This window comes from Marmota flaviventris, chromosome 18 (genome assembly GCF_047511675.1).
Source record: "Marmota flaviventris isolate mMarFla1 chromosome 18, mMarFla1.hap1, whole genome shotgun sequence".
Lineage (NCBI taxonomy): Eukaryota > Metazoa > Chordata > Mammalia > Rodentia > Sciuridae > Marmota > Marmota flaviventris.
This window is the reverse complement of record NC_092515.1, coordinates 18715260-18727566: the sequence shown is the minus strand read 5'-3', so window position 1 is coordinate 18727566 and position 12307 is coordinate 18715260. Positions and strand designations below refer to the sequence as shown.

The 12307-nt window shown below is 53.6% G+C and overlaps 1 protein-coding gene across 1 annotated transcript in view; it reads left to right on the top strand.

Annotated features, from left to right (window-relative positions):
• Chst8 (carbohydrate sulfotransferase 8) overlaps positions 1-12307 on the top strand; it is a 116938-nt gene that overhangs the window by 103077 nt on the left and 1554 nt on the right. The window contains exon 3 of the mRNA XM_027941182.2: positions 11810-11847. Within this exon, the coding sequence (XP_027796983.1) occupies positions 11810-11847 (38 nt within the window). The remainder of the gene's footprint in view (positions 1-11809; positions 11848-12307) is intronic.

The following is a 12307-nucleotide window of genomic DNA, read 5'->3' as shown; positions in this document are numbered from 1 at the left end:
CTGACTGGGCTCTACCCAAATCTGTTATGGAGATAAACCTTGATAATGACTTTACTGTGTCTGAGCTGTTCCTCTGGAGGGCAGGGTTCTGATTTCCAGGGATCACTGACTGCCAATCACCTGAATGAGAGAGGCCAGCGCTGGAGACGCCTGTCTGCAGCCTGTCCTCATTCTTCCAGGGAGCTCAGTCTCACGGAGCCTTCCTAGCCTGGCTCATCTTTGCATCTCTCACTTGGGGATGCAACAGGGTCTGCTGGCTGAAAGCTGGAAATTACATTCTTGGGACATCTGTCACCAGGTGCTGCCCTTAGAGCCCAGGATAGTGCCTTCTGGCTTTTGCAAAATCCCTGCCATCTCCAAACACCGATCCTCACCAAAGCCTTTAGGCATTGGAAGCCTTCTTATGCCCCCGTTGAAGCTCCCCACCACCTGATGCCACCTGTGCCCTGTGCTCACCCTGCCCCCAGTAGGTGCCATTATCCTGCAGCGCCTCATTCTGCAATCAACTCTCAGACGGCAAACACGCAAGTCGCCATTCTATGCATCCCTCATGTGATTCATTGCCATCATCACAATATTTTGTTTGGAGCTGTAAACCTCCAGACATAAATCAAGTCATTAGAAGGAGTGACGTTTAATCCTGCAGAAGACGCTGCAGTGGGCTGAGCAGCTCTCTCTCTCTCAGCTCTGGATTCATTAATTCTGGAGAGGGTGGCCCCACCCGCACCTACAGGGGCAGCTCCTCACCTCCACCACACACAGCCATGGAGAGCCAAAGACGCAAGCCAGACTGCATTTGTTTCCTGGAACAGCACATTTCATGACTGCGAAGAGATGCCCCAGACACAGCCTAGTGATCTAGACTGGGGTCTTAATTCCTCTGGAAATGCAGGCAGCCGGGAGGGGCCGGCTCTGTGCCTGTGATCCGCTTGCACTGGTTGGATTTCAAAGGAAGCAAGAAAACAGCTCAGAATATCTTTAACTCTCCTTTCACGGTGACCCCAGCCACCTTACACACAGCCACTACACGGGAAGCATATTCTATTTGCAAAACCAGCCGGGTCTAATTTCCAGAGCTTTGCCAGATATGCAGAGAAAGGCTGAGAAGAGACTCACTAAACCTTGGAAGAAAGATTCAGGGACTTGGAACAGTGTCTTCCAGGGACCCCAGCAGCCCCACTATCCCCACCCAGGCACACTCTGGCATTGGTGTATCTCCCTGATGGAGACTACATCCCCAAAATCCTGGAGGGGGAGAAGACTAGGGATCTGGGCTGAGGGATTTCCTTGAAAGATCTTGGCAAACTCTAAGTACACATGACAAGTGTGAAAATTCTGGATGACATTTCCAGTGTTTGGTTCTACTTGATGTTCTTGGGCTCAGATCTAATGAGGGCAGCATTATGCCGCCATGTTGAAAGTCCCCAGGCTGGGTCACACGGTTTGTATCCATGCAGTTTCCAAAGCTGAGGTGTGTGGCCCAGAACTGGCAACACTTTACACCCAAGCTCAGTACTCTTTCCAGTTGAGAGGTCAACCTGCAGGTGTTTCTCGGGTCTGTGTCTCAGGCTCAGGATGGCCCAGGGTCCCTCTTCTCTTCCATTGGCTCCTCCATCTCCCTAGACCTCCTTTCTCTGTGAAGGATACTGGCAGCATGTTGGGGAGGGGTCCCCCAGATATTTCCCTCACCTTCGCCCCTCATACCCTGGACTCACCAAGCCCTCCTGATTGGTGGTTCCACAAGATCTACCCTCCCTTTCTCCCCAAGCCCCTCCCAGGTTCAGGCCCCAGCACTCCTCACACCAAGATGGGTCACAGTCCTAATCCTCTTTCCTACATCCTTTGGGCCTCCATCATGTCCGGCTGTTTCTGAGGCACTTCCAGAATGACCTTGGAACTTTAGAGGACCCTTCTTCCCCCTTATTTTGGCATGCTGTCTATGCTGCAGGACGGGTCACCTCTCCTGGGCTGGGTGCTACCGTGCATGGGCCTGTGGGTGTGAGTGAATGATGGGAGCAGGTAGCCCAGCCCCATTGGAAGATGCTCCCCATGAAGATCTGGAGCCACCGCATTTGGCCTGGCGGATTTTGCTGCTGACTAGAAGAGTTCTCCTAGTTATGGAAGGTTGGGCTGGGCAGAGCCAGGGCTGGCCATTCAGAAGGGACAAGAAGTGGGCTCTTGCCCAAGTGTCCAGAAAAGGTGGCTTCCCATAGGCAGCCACTGCCAAGTCCATGGTTAACATCTGTACTTGAGGGTCTCACCCCCTAGAGAAGCCAGCCAAATTCTCAGACCATAGGCTTCCTGAGCTAGCTGCTGTTGCCCCTGCCCTTGACTGATCCAACTCCAAGTTCAAGGCCTTGTCCTGGAAGAGTCCCCTCTCCTCTCAAAATTGGACTGTAGTTATCTGGAATCTTGGTAGGAAATAACGAGACGGACACCTCCTCAGCTCCTGCAATGCCCCTCAATCACCCCACCAAGCCCTCCTGATTGGTGGTTCCACAAAAATCTACCCTCCCTTGCCATCTGGCCTTACCTGGCCTTACCCTTGCCATCTGCCACTAGCCAGAGGCTCTGTTCTGTTCCAGGGCAGAGAGGATGACCCCCGGAATGCAGCTGCCCCTCAATGCTCTTGGAGTGCTGGAGAGGACACTGGAGACAGGGGAGGCTTGGAGCTGCAGCTGCCCATCCCCAGTGCTTGCTTCAGGCCTGGGAGGGACGGGCTGCTGCCTAGACTCAGGGACCTCTCTGGATACAATCAGTGGACAGGGCATGGCCATCTGGGGAGCTCTGCCGAGGATCAGAGCATCCACCCCTGAGCCTGTGGGCAGCCTGTTTCAGTCTTGCCTGCAGGAACTCCACTCTCCACAGGGGGTTCTGAAGTGCCTCCCCCAGGATAGAGTGGCCTGCAATGGGGGACACTTCAAAGAAGCATCGGCTAAGGCGGATTTACTTCCGTGACTCTTCAGGGTATCACAGGCAACAGCTGTGACAGGTCTGACAGCCACAGGCCAGCTCAGTAATTGATGCTGCAGCCAGAATGACACATCCCGAGGCCACTCGAGCTGGACAGATCATTATCTTTTGGTTGGGCCACCATGATAATGAGGCTGCCCCACCAGCCGCCTCCAATGGCCTGACCCCATTCCAGTGAAGGATGCGCTGCATGTGGCTACGCCCGGAGTGCCTGACGCGGGTTGGGCTACTTGGTGTTGCTGGCATTTTCCTGGAAGCCTATCTGTGGAGCTCCTGCAACCTCAAGCTCCCTCTGACTCATTTACTTTTATTTCCTAGTAACCCCAGTGCAAGACGTTGCCATTATTTGGACCAAATTAGGCTCCTGCAGTGCTGGCTGGAGAGCAGTCACCAGGTGCCCCATCCCCAAGACAGGAGGAGTCGTTACAACTTTCCCACTTGATGCACCTGGCACGGGGCTATGAAGCGGTGGCTCTCCATGGCAGCGTCAATGGCAGCGTCACCTGACCCATCTTGCTGCCCTATCTTCTCCGCTGTTCATCTCAGAATGGTCCTTAAATTCAAAATAACGCCATAGCTTGAAGTCCTTCCAGACTCCCCCGGGCCTGAGAGGATGAGTCTAATGCCTTGGCCATGACCGCAAGGCCCCTTCCTCGCGAGCCCGCCAGCCTTCATGCTCCTCCATGCTCCTTCCCGACTTTTTCTGATACCTGTCAATCTCTACATCTATCCTTTCATCCTATGAGCCTTGCTGTCATGGTGTAAGGCCACCAAACTCTGCCAGGAATGTCCTCATTCATTTCCCTTGGGTGCCAATTGTTGTCACCACTCTTAAGAGACAGCACCTGAGGACTGGGCTGGCTGACTGCCCGCTACTGCCTCCAGTACATCAGCACGCATGGAGTTGCTGGCCAGTGACCCACTTGTGGCCAGGCTGTAAATCCCATGAGGGCAGGGGTCATGAGCATCCCATTCATGACTAAGATACTGTCACCAGTGTCTTAGACACTGCCTGACCCTTATAGGTGCTCGGTCTGTGTTGAGTAGGTAAACCAATGGCTCTAGACTTCATAACTTTTCTGCTGTGGGGGCTCTCGGGTGGTGGGCCAGCTGATTGATCCTGCTGCCAGTCACTGTGTGGGAGGCAAAGATGGGGGACAGCAACTCAGCGTTGCCAGCTTCTTCAGAAGTTCACTTTTGCACATCTGCAGCAGTATTTACTAACTCCTTCTTGTCCTTCCTGGCCCGAGCATGTTGAAGAATAAATGAAGGAAAGAAAAGGCGTGGCCTGCTCTAAGCCATGTGCTGTGGACTCTCAGAGACCATATGGGGACGTGAACATACTCACACTTCCCACCTAGCGAATGCTATGTCACGTGCAACAGAAAGCATGTGCTCCAAAACACAGATGTGCATGGTGATGCATCCTCTCAGCATTTGTGGTACAACAGATCCTAAGACGCACAAATCCAGCTCTCCCAACACACGTGTGCAAATTGTACACGCATGGCACGTGTGCGCTAGGGCTATGCGTACCCTGAACGTGGACAGAAGCACCTTGAAACAGCAGCTGTGGACCCCTCCCTGTCTACAGGGGTCCATGCTACACATGGACATGCTCAGGACTCCCCTCCCTCCACCAAGTGATGAGCAGGTGGGTGGGTATGGGGCGGGTGAGACAGCTGTTGGGTTCGCAGACCGGCTAACCCGCTGGCTGGTTGACTGACAGGAGGCTCCAATGCTCGACTCTTTGACAGCTCCAAGGGAATTCACAGCCAGGGCTGAGATGACAGGGAACTACCCAGTTGAATCGCAGATCCTAATCACAGAGGCGAGGGAATGGAATCACTAAACAAAACAAGTAACCGTCAGAGCCATCAGCTGCCCATCAGCCTGAGACAGGAATATTCCTGATTCCTTCCCCCGCAGATGCATACCAGAGTCTTTGCACTGGATGGGGGAGCTGGGCTCAGGGAAACTCAGCTGCTTCAGAGGGAACCAGGGCATCAGAACACCAGAAATGGGCAGCTTCCTTCCAGGGACAGTGGTGCCCGTTGCTGTGCCTCATTTCATTGACTTGTCCTTGAACTTGCAAGACGGATATTTTAGCCCATTTTACAGATGAGGAAACAAACCGAGTGAGGTTGAAGAGTGAGTTCAAGGTCCCACAGGAGTGTTTTTTCTCTCTGTCCCTCTCTGGCTCACTGTCTCTCTGATATACTGACTGCTCGTTAAAGCTGTGACTCGGTGTAGATTCTCCAAATAAAAAAAGAAGCAGCCCTGATCTGAAGCAGAGCTTGGGAACCACTGTATGGTCCTGCTCAGGGTTCACAGTGTCCCTCCAAAATCCATGTGTTGGAAACGTACTCCCCAAATCCATACGTTTGTGATATTTGGAGGAAGGGGTTTGGGGAGATACTTGGGGTTAGAGGAGGTCATGAGGTTGCAGTCCCTTCACAGGATGAGTAGCTTTTAAGAAGAAGAGACCTGAATTTCAAGATCTTTCCCTCTCACCATGGGATGCCATCCACCATGCTGACACACACAGCAGAGAGGGCCTCACCCATGTCAGTGACATTCTTGGATTTTCCAGCCTCCAGAACTGTGAGCCAAATAAGCTTCTATTCCTTACAAAATTTCCTAGTCTTAGGTATTCAGTTATAGCAAAAAAATAGTAGAAAGGCCACTATAACTAAGTAGAGTTGTCACAGAGCAATTGGAAGAAGTCCACCAAAAAGGCCAAGATTTGAGGCCCCCGGGTAGAGGCTGTTACAGGGGCAACCATGCACTGGCCTGAGATGTCTGGCCTGAAGGTTCACACGTTGACCACAAAGCCACCTTCAGGATCCAGGTCAGCTGACACCTGTGTCCAAGGCAGTCCTGCTTCCTGGAACCTCATTTACAAGGATCCCAGCGGTACCTGTGTCCAGGGCAGCCAGGGTGGGCATGACTGTGACAGATGCCAGTCTCTCGGCTGTACCCTGGGAACCTAGCAGAGAATTTAATAAGCTGCATTTTCCTGTGAACACAAGAGAGAATTGAAGGCCCTTTAGTGAAGCCTCTTCCTCCCATATTCTGTGCCTGGAGTCCAGGCTGCCCTCTAATTGCTGAGTGTATTGATCTTCAGTTTTGCATCTCATCTGCATACATTAGCAACTTGCTCAGAGGAAGGTAGCTGTTCACTGTGAGGCAGTTGAAGGCCCATGGGGTCAGTTCGCCCCTCACCCCTGGACCAGCGGAGATCTCAAAATGGCAAGGCCTGGGTTGGTGGGAAAAATAGCCAAAGGAAGGGCATCTACAAGAGAAGGCCCACCCCGGGAGCAGGCCCCCAGCCTGGCATGCCACAGAGGGCATCAAAAGGCAGCCAGCCAGGGGTGTCCAAGGTCCAGGGGAGCCAGGGCTTCGTAGGCACCCAGCCAGGGGTGGGGGTAGACAGATCCCTCAGCTCGGGCTGCTCTTGTCTGCATCTGGCCACCCAGGCTGGCACCTGCCACCCACACACACAGGCCCTTCCCAGGCTGCCAGGGGTGGGTGACTCCACTGGAATCCCAGCCTCAGCTTCTGCAGGGGGAGGCCCAACACCCACCCACCCCCAGCACCTGCTGTCAATCTGGACAGCATCGGCCTTGCCAGAGGTATTTAGTGAGCCCCCGCCACCGGCCAGGCACCATCAGAATGACATAGATAAGTGTGGCCCATCCCCAAAGGTCACTGGGCACTGACAGAATCCATCATTACTGATCCAGAGACCCAACCCAGAAGGGGAACTCGTTCTGCACCTTCTCCAGGCTGTTCCTGCCCTGCCCTCAGAACTCTCTAAAGTCCCCTGAAATCACATCACCCCCTGTTCTGGGTTAAATGGTGTCCCTCCCCACAACCACAGTGATGCTGAAGTCCCAACCTCCAGTTCCGGTACCATGGGTCTTACAAGGTCTTTGCACCATGGAGTCAAGTGATGATGAGGTCATCAGTGTGGCCTTATATTGGGGTAACTGGTGAGAAGAGGGGAGGAGGCAAACACGAGAAGAGGCATGGAGGGGCAGCAGCAGAAACGGAACTTAGAGCCAAGGAACCCCTGGCCACAGAAGCTGCAGGAGGGGGAAGGATCCTCTTCTAGAGGCTTCAGAAGGAGCATGGCCCTTCCAACACCCCCGACTCCTAGCCTTCAGAAGGAGAATGTGACAGAATACTTTTTTATTTGAGTTGCCTGATTTATGATACTTTGTTACTTTAGCCTCAGCAAAGGGAGACACCTTCTGTGATCCACAATTGTATGTGTGGCTGAGCCACGAGACACAGCTGTTTGGTCTAAGTATTCTCATAAAAGTATCTTTAAACGTGATTACAATGTAAATCAGTGATCTATGAGGACAGCGGAGAGCCCTCCATAGTGTGGGTGGGCCTCACCCAATCAGTTGAAGTCCTGAAGGGGGGGAAAAGAAAAGATTGAGGTTCCCCGAGGAAGAAAGAATTCTGCCTCCAAACTGCCTTGGAACTTGAACTATAGCAACAGCTTTTCACTCCATCTCAGTCTGCTGGCCTGCCCTGCACATTTCAGTCTGCCATCCACAAGCACGGGAACCAGTGATCTGGCCAGATGTCACCCTTTGTGGGCTCTGACATCAAGGACTAGGACTGTTGTGAGGTACCCAGCAGGTCTCTCCTCTCCTCTCCTCCCCTTCCCTCCCCTCCCCTCCCCTCTCCTCTCCTCTCCCCTCCCCTCCTCTCTTCTCCCTCTCCTCTCCTCTCCTCTCCCTCTCCTCTCCACCCACATTCTCTCCCCTTGGTTCTGTTTTTCTGCAGAACCCTAGTCAATACATCCCTCATTCCGAAACGGTCCCCATTTCCTGTAAGTGGGACCTGGTGGTTCCCTCGGGGGTTTCTCCCCAGATCTGGAGGAGGACAAGCACACCCACCTGGCTGCCTTTTCTGCTGCCAGCATCTTGCACCTGGGGTGGGCGCCCCATGGCTCCTCACTGCTGTGTGAGTCGCAGGAGCCTTCTAATTGGGAATCGGTAGCGGCAGAGCAGATGCCAACACCCTCCCCGGCTCAGGCACCAGCATTCTGCCCCTGCCCTGCGACTGCCAGGGGATCTGGGTCGGGGCCAGGCTTGGACCCAGGATCATGCACATGTAGGGAACCAAGCTGCAGTTGGGGCCTCGCCTCCAGGGTCTCCCCTGGCCTGGAGCCAGCCTGAGCCAAGGAGAGCAGCAGAAAGGCCTGGAAGTTCCCTGGCCTGTGGGTCAATATGAGTGGACGTATAATGCACAGTGCAGATGGATGTGCGGCAGCCTGCCACGCAGGCTCAGCCACCAGATTCAGGACATGGAAAGTGGCCAGAGAAACAGCTTAACCAGGAAACTCCAAGAGATTCAGAAATCATGAGCCAGACTCCGCACAGGCGGGCACCTGGGACTGGCACCCACTCCACACCTCTACATTTCTTTCTGGCCCCTGAAGTTCTCTCTGTCCCTCTCAAAGATTGACAGCTTCAGGACAGCTTTGCCCGGACCACAGTGCTCAGAGTGGCAGGACCCTTTCACCACCGCCCATCAGGGCATGAGTTTGGGATTTGAGCAAGTAGAGAGCAACTGTCCCCATTCTCAAATGGGACCCACCTGGCGCAGAGGGAGGTTGAACGTGCATGAGGCACTTCTAGCCCTTGGTTCCCTGTCACCCCAGTTGGTGTGGTGTGTCTACGCAATCTGACCGAAAGGCTGGACCCTGCTGCCACCCATAGTGACCCTGCACATCAGGGATTGGGGCTTTTTTGTGGTAATTAGCAGGTCTTTCAATGTCTCTGGAGAGGAGCAGGCAAGGTACCCCTCTCTCCACCAGCCCACGTGCAGGCGAAGCCCCTCCCAGCTCTGCCCCAGGCCCAGGCTGCCCGTCACCGCCAGCCCTCACCTCGCTTTAGCAGGTAACCAAGAAGCTTTGGCCTGGAGAAGAAAACCCTCAGCCGATGAAGAGTTCACAGCGTGGAGCGCACAGTTGGCAGTGCCCATAACTCACGCTTAGTTTATTCTCACCGATGCTCACTGTTAACCTATCGCCTGAGTTTCAGCCACGCTGCAAATGTCATCTGTCCGGGAAGGAAAAGTGGTTGTTTGTTTCTTGGTGTGCAGGGAGATGGAGCTCCCTTACAGATATTTAACATTATGTGGACAGGTAACCCAGAACCTGAGAGTGGAGTAGATCCGTGGTGGACCTTGGAGTTCTCCTGTCTCTCAGGTGGGGTTGGGCAGAAGAGGAGGCTGAGCTTGTGTTGGTGCTCACAAGCTCACTGTTTTTTGGGGGGAATGATTAAAATCTAGATTGTGTTCATTTAGGGGCTTGGGAGGGACTGGCGGTGATTGACTGGAGGAGGAAGTGCTGCCTTTTGTCCACCTAAGTTTCCCATAGCGCTGGCATCAGTCCTCAGGGAGGCTTTAGGGCAGCAGGGCACCAACCACCCTTCCCAGGCTTTCCACAGAGCTGTCCAGGGTTCTGAAATGCAGCAGAACAGGCACAGACCCCAGACTCAAGGCACCAGGGTCCCTGGGTTTGGCCTGCCCAGAATGGGAGGTGGGCATACAGCTTAGGGCACACTCACAGGCGCCACCTAAGATCGGCTCTGGCTTTGTAGGCTGATGTGGCCAACGGGTCGGGAGTCTCACCTAGCCCTGAGCTCTGTCTAGCAGGAACTTTTCCCCCCAGCACATGCCAGCCTCAGAGTGGGCCAACCTTAGACTCAGAGTCCGGCGGTCCAGGAGACGCCCTTCCGACCAGCCTACACAGACAGGACCCACAGCCATGGGGGCTGCGACCTTGATAAAGACATCCCCATCCGGCTTCACTGACTGGCAGGCTGTCTCTGGAAGTGGCTCCTCAGGCCCACTCTTGGCCAAATCTAGCATGACTCATTTGCTCCAGAAAAGGAATATAAATAAGCGCCATCACACCTTGACAAGTTGACAGCGGTGACAAGCAGAGTAAATTCCCATATCTGAGACTCCGAGGAGGAGCGGTGATTTAACAGACCCAGCTGCCGTCACCAGAAGAAAATAATTAAGGAAACCCGATGGTGTAGAGGAAAACCGAGCGGCTGCGGCGGGTCCCTTCTGGTGAAGAGATCTGTCATCGTTGGCTGCAGGAGAGAACCCCCACACACTGGGGGAGAAACAAGCTCTGATGCTCAAGCTGGGGACAGCTGCAGAAATGGATGAGGAAGAGGGGGGCGGCAGGTGGGGAGGGAAATAGGCTCCTCGGCTGACGGGGCCACCCAGGGGCGTTAAATCTAAAAGGCTGTCCTCAGGCCAGGCACCACCACTCACACCAGTTCCACACTCACATGCACACACACACACACATGCAGGGAATGGCCAAGAAGATGGCAAACACTGCCCTTTGCCCTGGGAAAGACATTCCCCTGTTCCCCACCTAAAGGGGATCAGTAGAAGACAGAGAAGATGCTCAAATTCTGCCTTTGTTCCCACCTCTCTTGGGACTAGGTGAAGGTTCCAGAAAGCTCAGAGAATTTTAGGGTTTTTTGACCCATAGTGGCTTTTGTGGTCTCCCCCTCCTCCACACACAGACACTTGCTTGCTAATACATGAAGGTGTGTGGGCACAGCCTCAGACTGATGAGGTCAAGGTTATAGTGCTGGGAGGATCTAATACTGGACCCTGTGGGGAAATCTCCAGGTCAGGGAAGACCTAAATGCCCCCCTTGCTAGCTGGGCTCCCGCCATTGGACACTTGGTTAGGTGTGACCAGGCACAGAGCTTTCCAGAAGTTCCATCTCTCTGCTTGCTTAAGGGATGGCAACTTCTGATTGTGACTATGCCTTTTGGCAAAGCCTCAGGGCACAAATGTCCACCCACATGGCACAGGAGAGGACAGAACCCCTGACACCCCAGTAGCTAGGCAGGGATTAGAAAGGTGACCCAGAGTGCTGCATGGGATCCCCCAAAGGGAATTCTATGCTTCCAATATCTTCACCCCAAACAGACCAAACATGGCACTAAGCAGAATCCTCTCTCTGGCCAGAGGTTCCCCACACTAGAGTTTGTCAACCTGGACTGTTCTGGCTCAGCCCGGGTGAAGGGTCTCCCTGGTGAGCAGAGGGGACATTCTGGTGCTTGGTCAGTGACGTGCAAACCTCTCTCCATCTTACCCAAGTCATCAGTTAGTGCTTGCTAGGCAGTTACTCTACGCCTGGGCTCCAGGAAGGCCTTTGGAGATGAGCCGGATATGGTGTCTTTCCATGGTAGTCTGACACAGCTGAGAAGATCAAAATCACAAAGTGAATTCCAAGGTCAGAGAACTTCTTGGAGCAGGAGGAGAAAGAGTGTGTTCCATCCCAAAGCCCGGTATGGGCCAGATGTGAGTGAAAATATGTCATATTCCAATTACAGAGAATCCACATCAACTAGGACCAGGACATGGCTGACAGGTGTGCAGAGAGATGGACAGAAGGTTATGAACAGTCCTTTTCCTGTGACTAAATAACAGGGTGGGGTGGGGTGGGGTGAAAGGTGGTCTGTGAGATCCCTGAATTCCACTGGGCAGGTTTGTGGGCACACCTGGGCAGCTCCCTATCCACTCCTTCTAGGTCCTATCAGGAGGTGAGATGCAGGTAAGTTAGCATCAGCTGGGAGCCAATGGGAGGGACCATGTCTTTTCTGCACCCCTATTTTCTGTATGGGTGAAGGGTGAAGAGAGTCTAGCACTGAACCAAGCCCACTCCAAGCTCCCTCCAGCCTGGGCATCCACGGACAACAGACTGTAAACCGGTCCCGGGAACCATGAGGTACTTCTGCTGCTAATACTGCCCTCTCCTCTGCTTGCTTTTTAGGAATTAAGTTCAACATCAGACCACAGCAGCCCCATAACGTAAGTTCTGAGAGTCAGATCAATCGCAGCATACACACCCTGGAGAAAGTTGGGGAGAGCAGGGAAACAATTTTTAGGAGCCAATATAAAATCCATTCTTGGAAAGAAAAATGTGTCTAGTCCTTTCCAGGAGCCTTGGGAACAAAGCCCTGGGCCCTGGGTTCATGAATTTCCCTGTCCTGTTAGATGGCTCCTTTGGACGATGCTAATAGACCCAGTAAATCCGAGCCACCTCCTTCAGGCCATCAACTTCCACAGCCCGCTGTGGTCAGGTGGAGGTTTATGGGGGGACGGCGCCATCTAGTGGTGGATATGACACCTGCACCTCACGTACTACCCTACTGTGGGCAGCTGGGTGTGGGATCAGGACACCTGCAGTATCAGCCTGTCTCCCTCTTCCTCACCTGAGAATACCTCTAACCACAAAGGGGCAGAAACCGCTGCTGCGAGGAGGGCATGG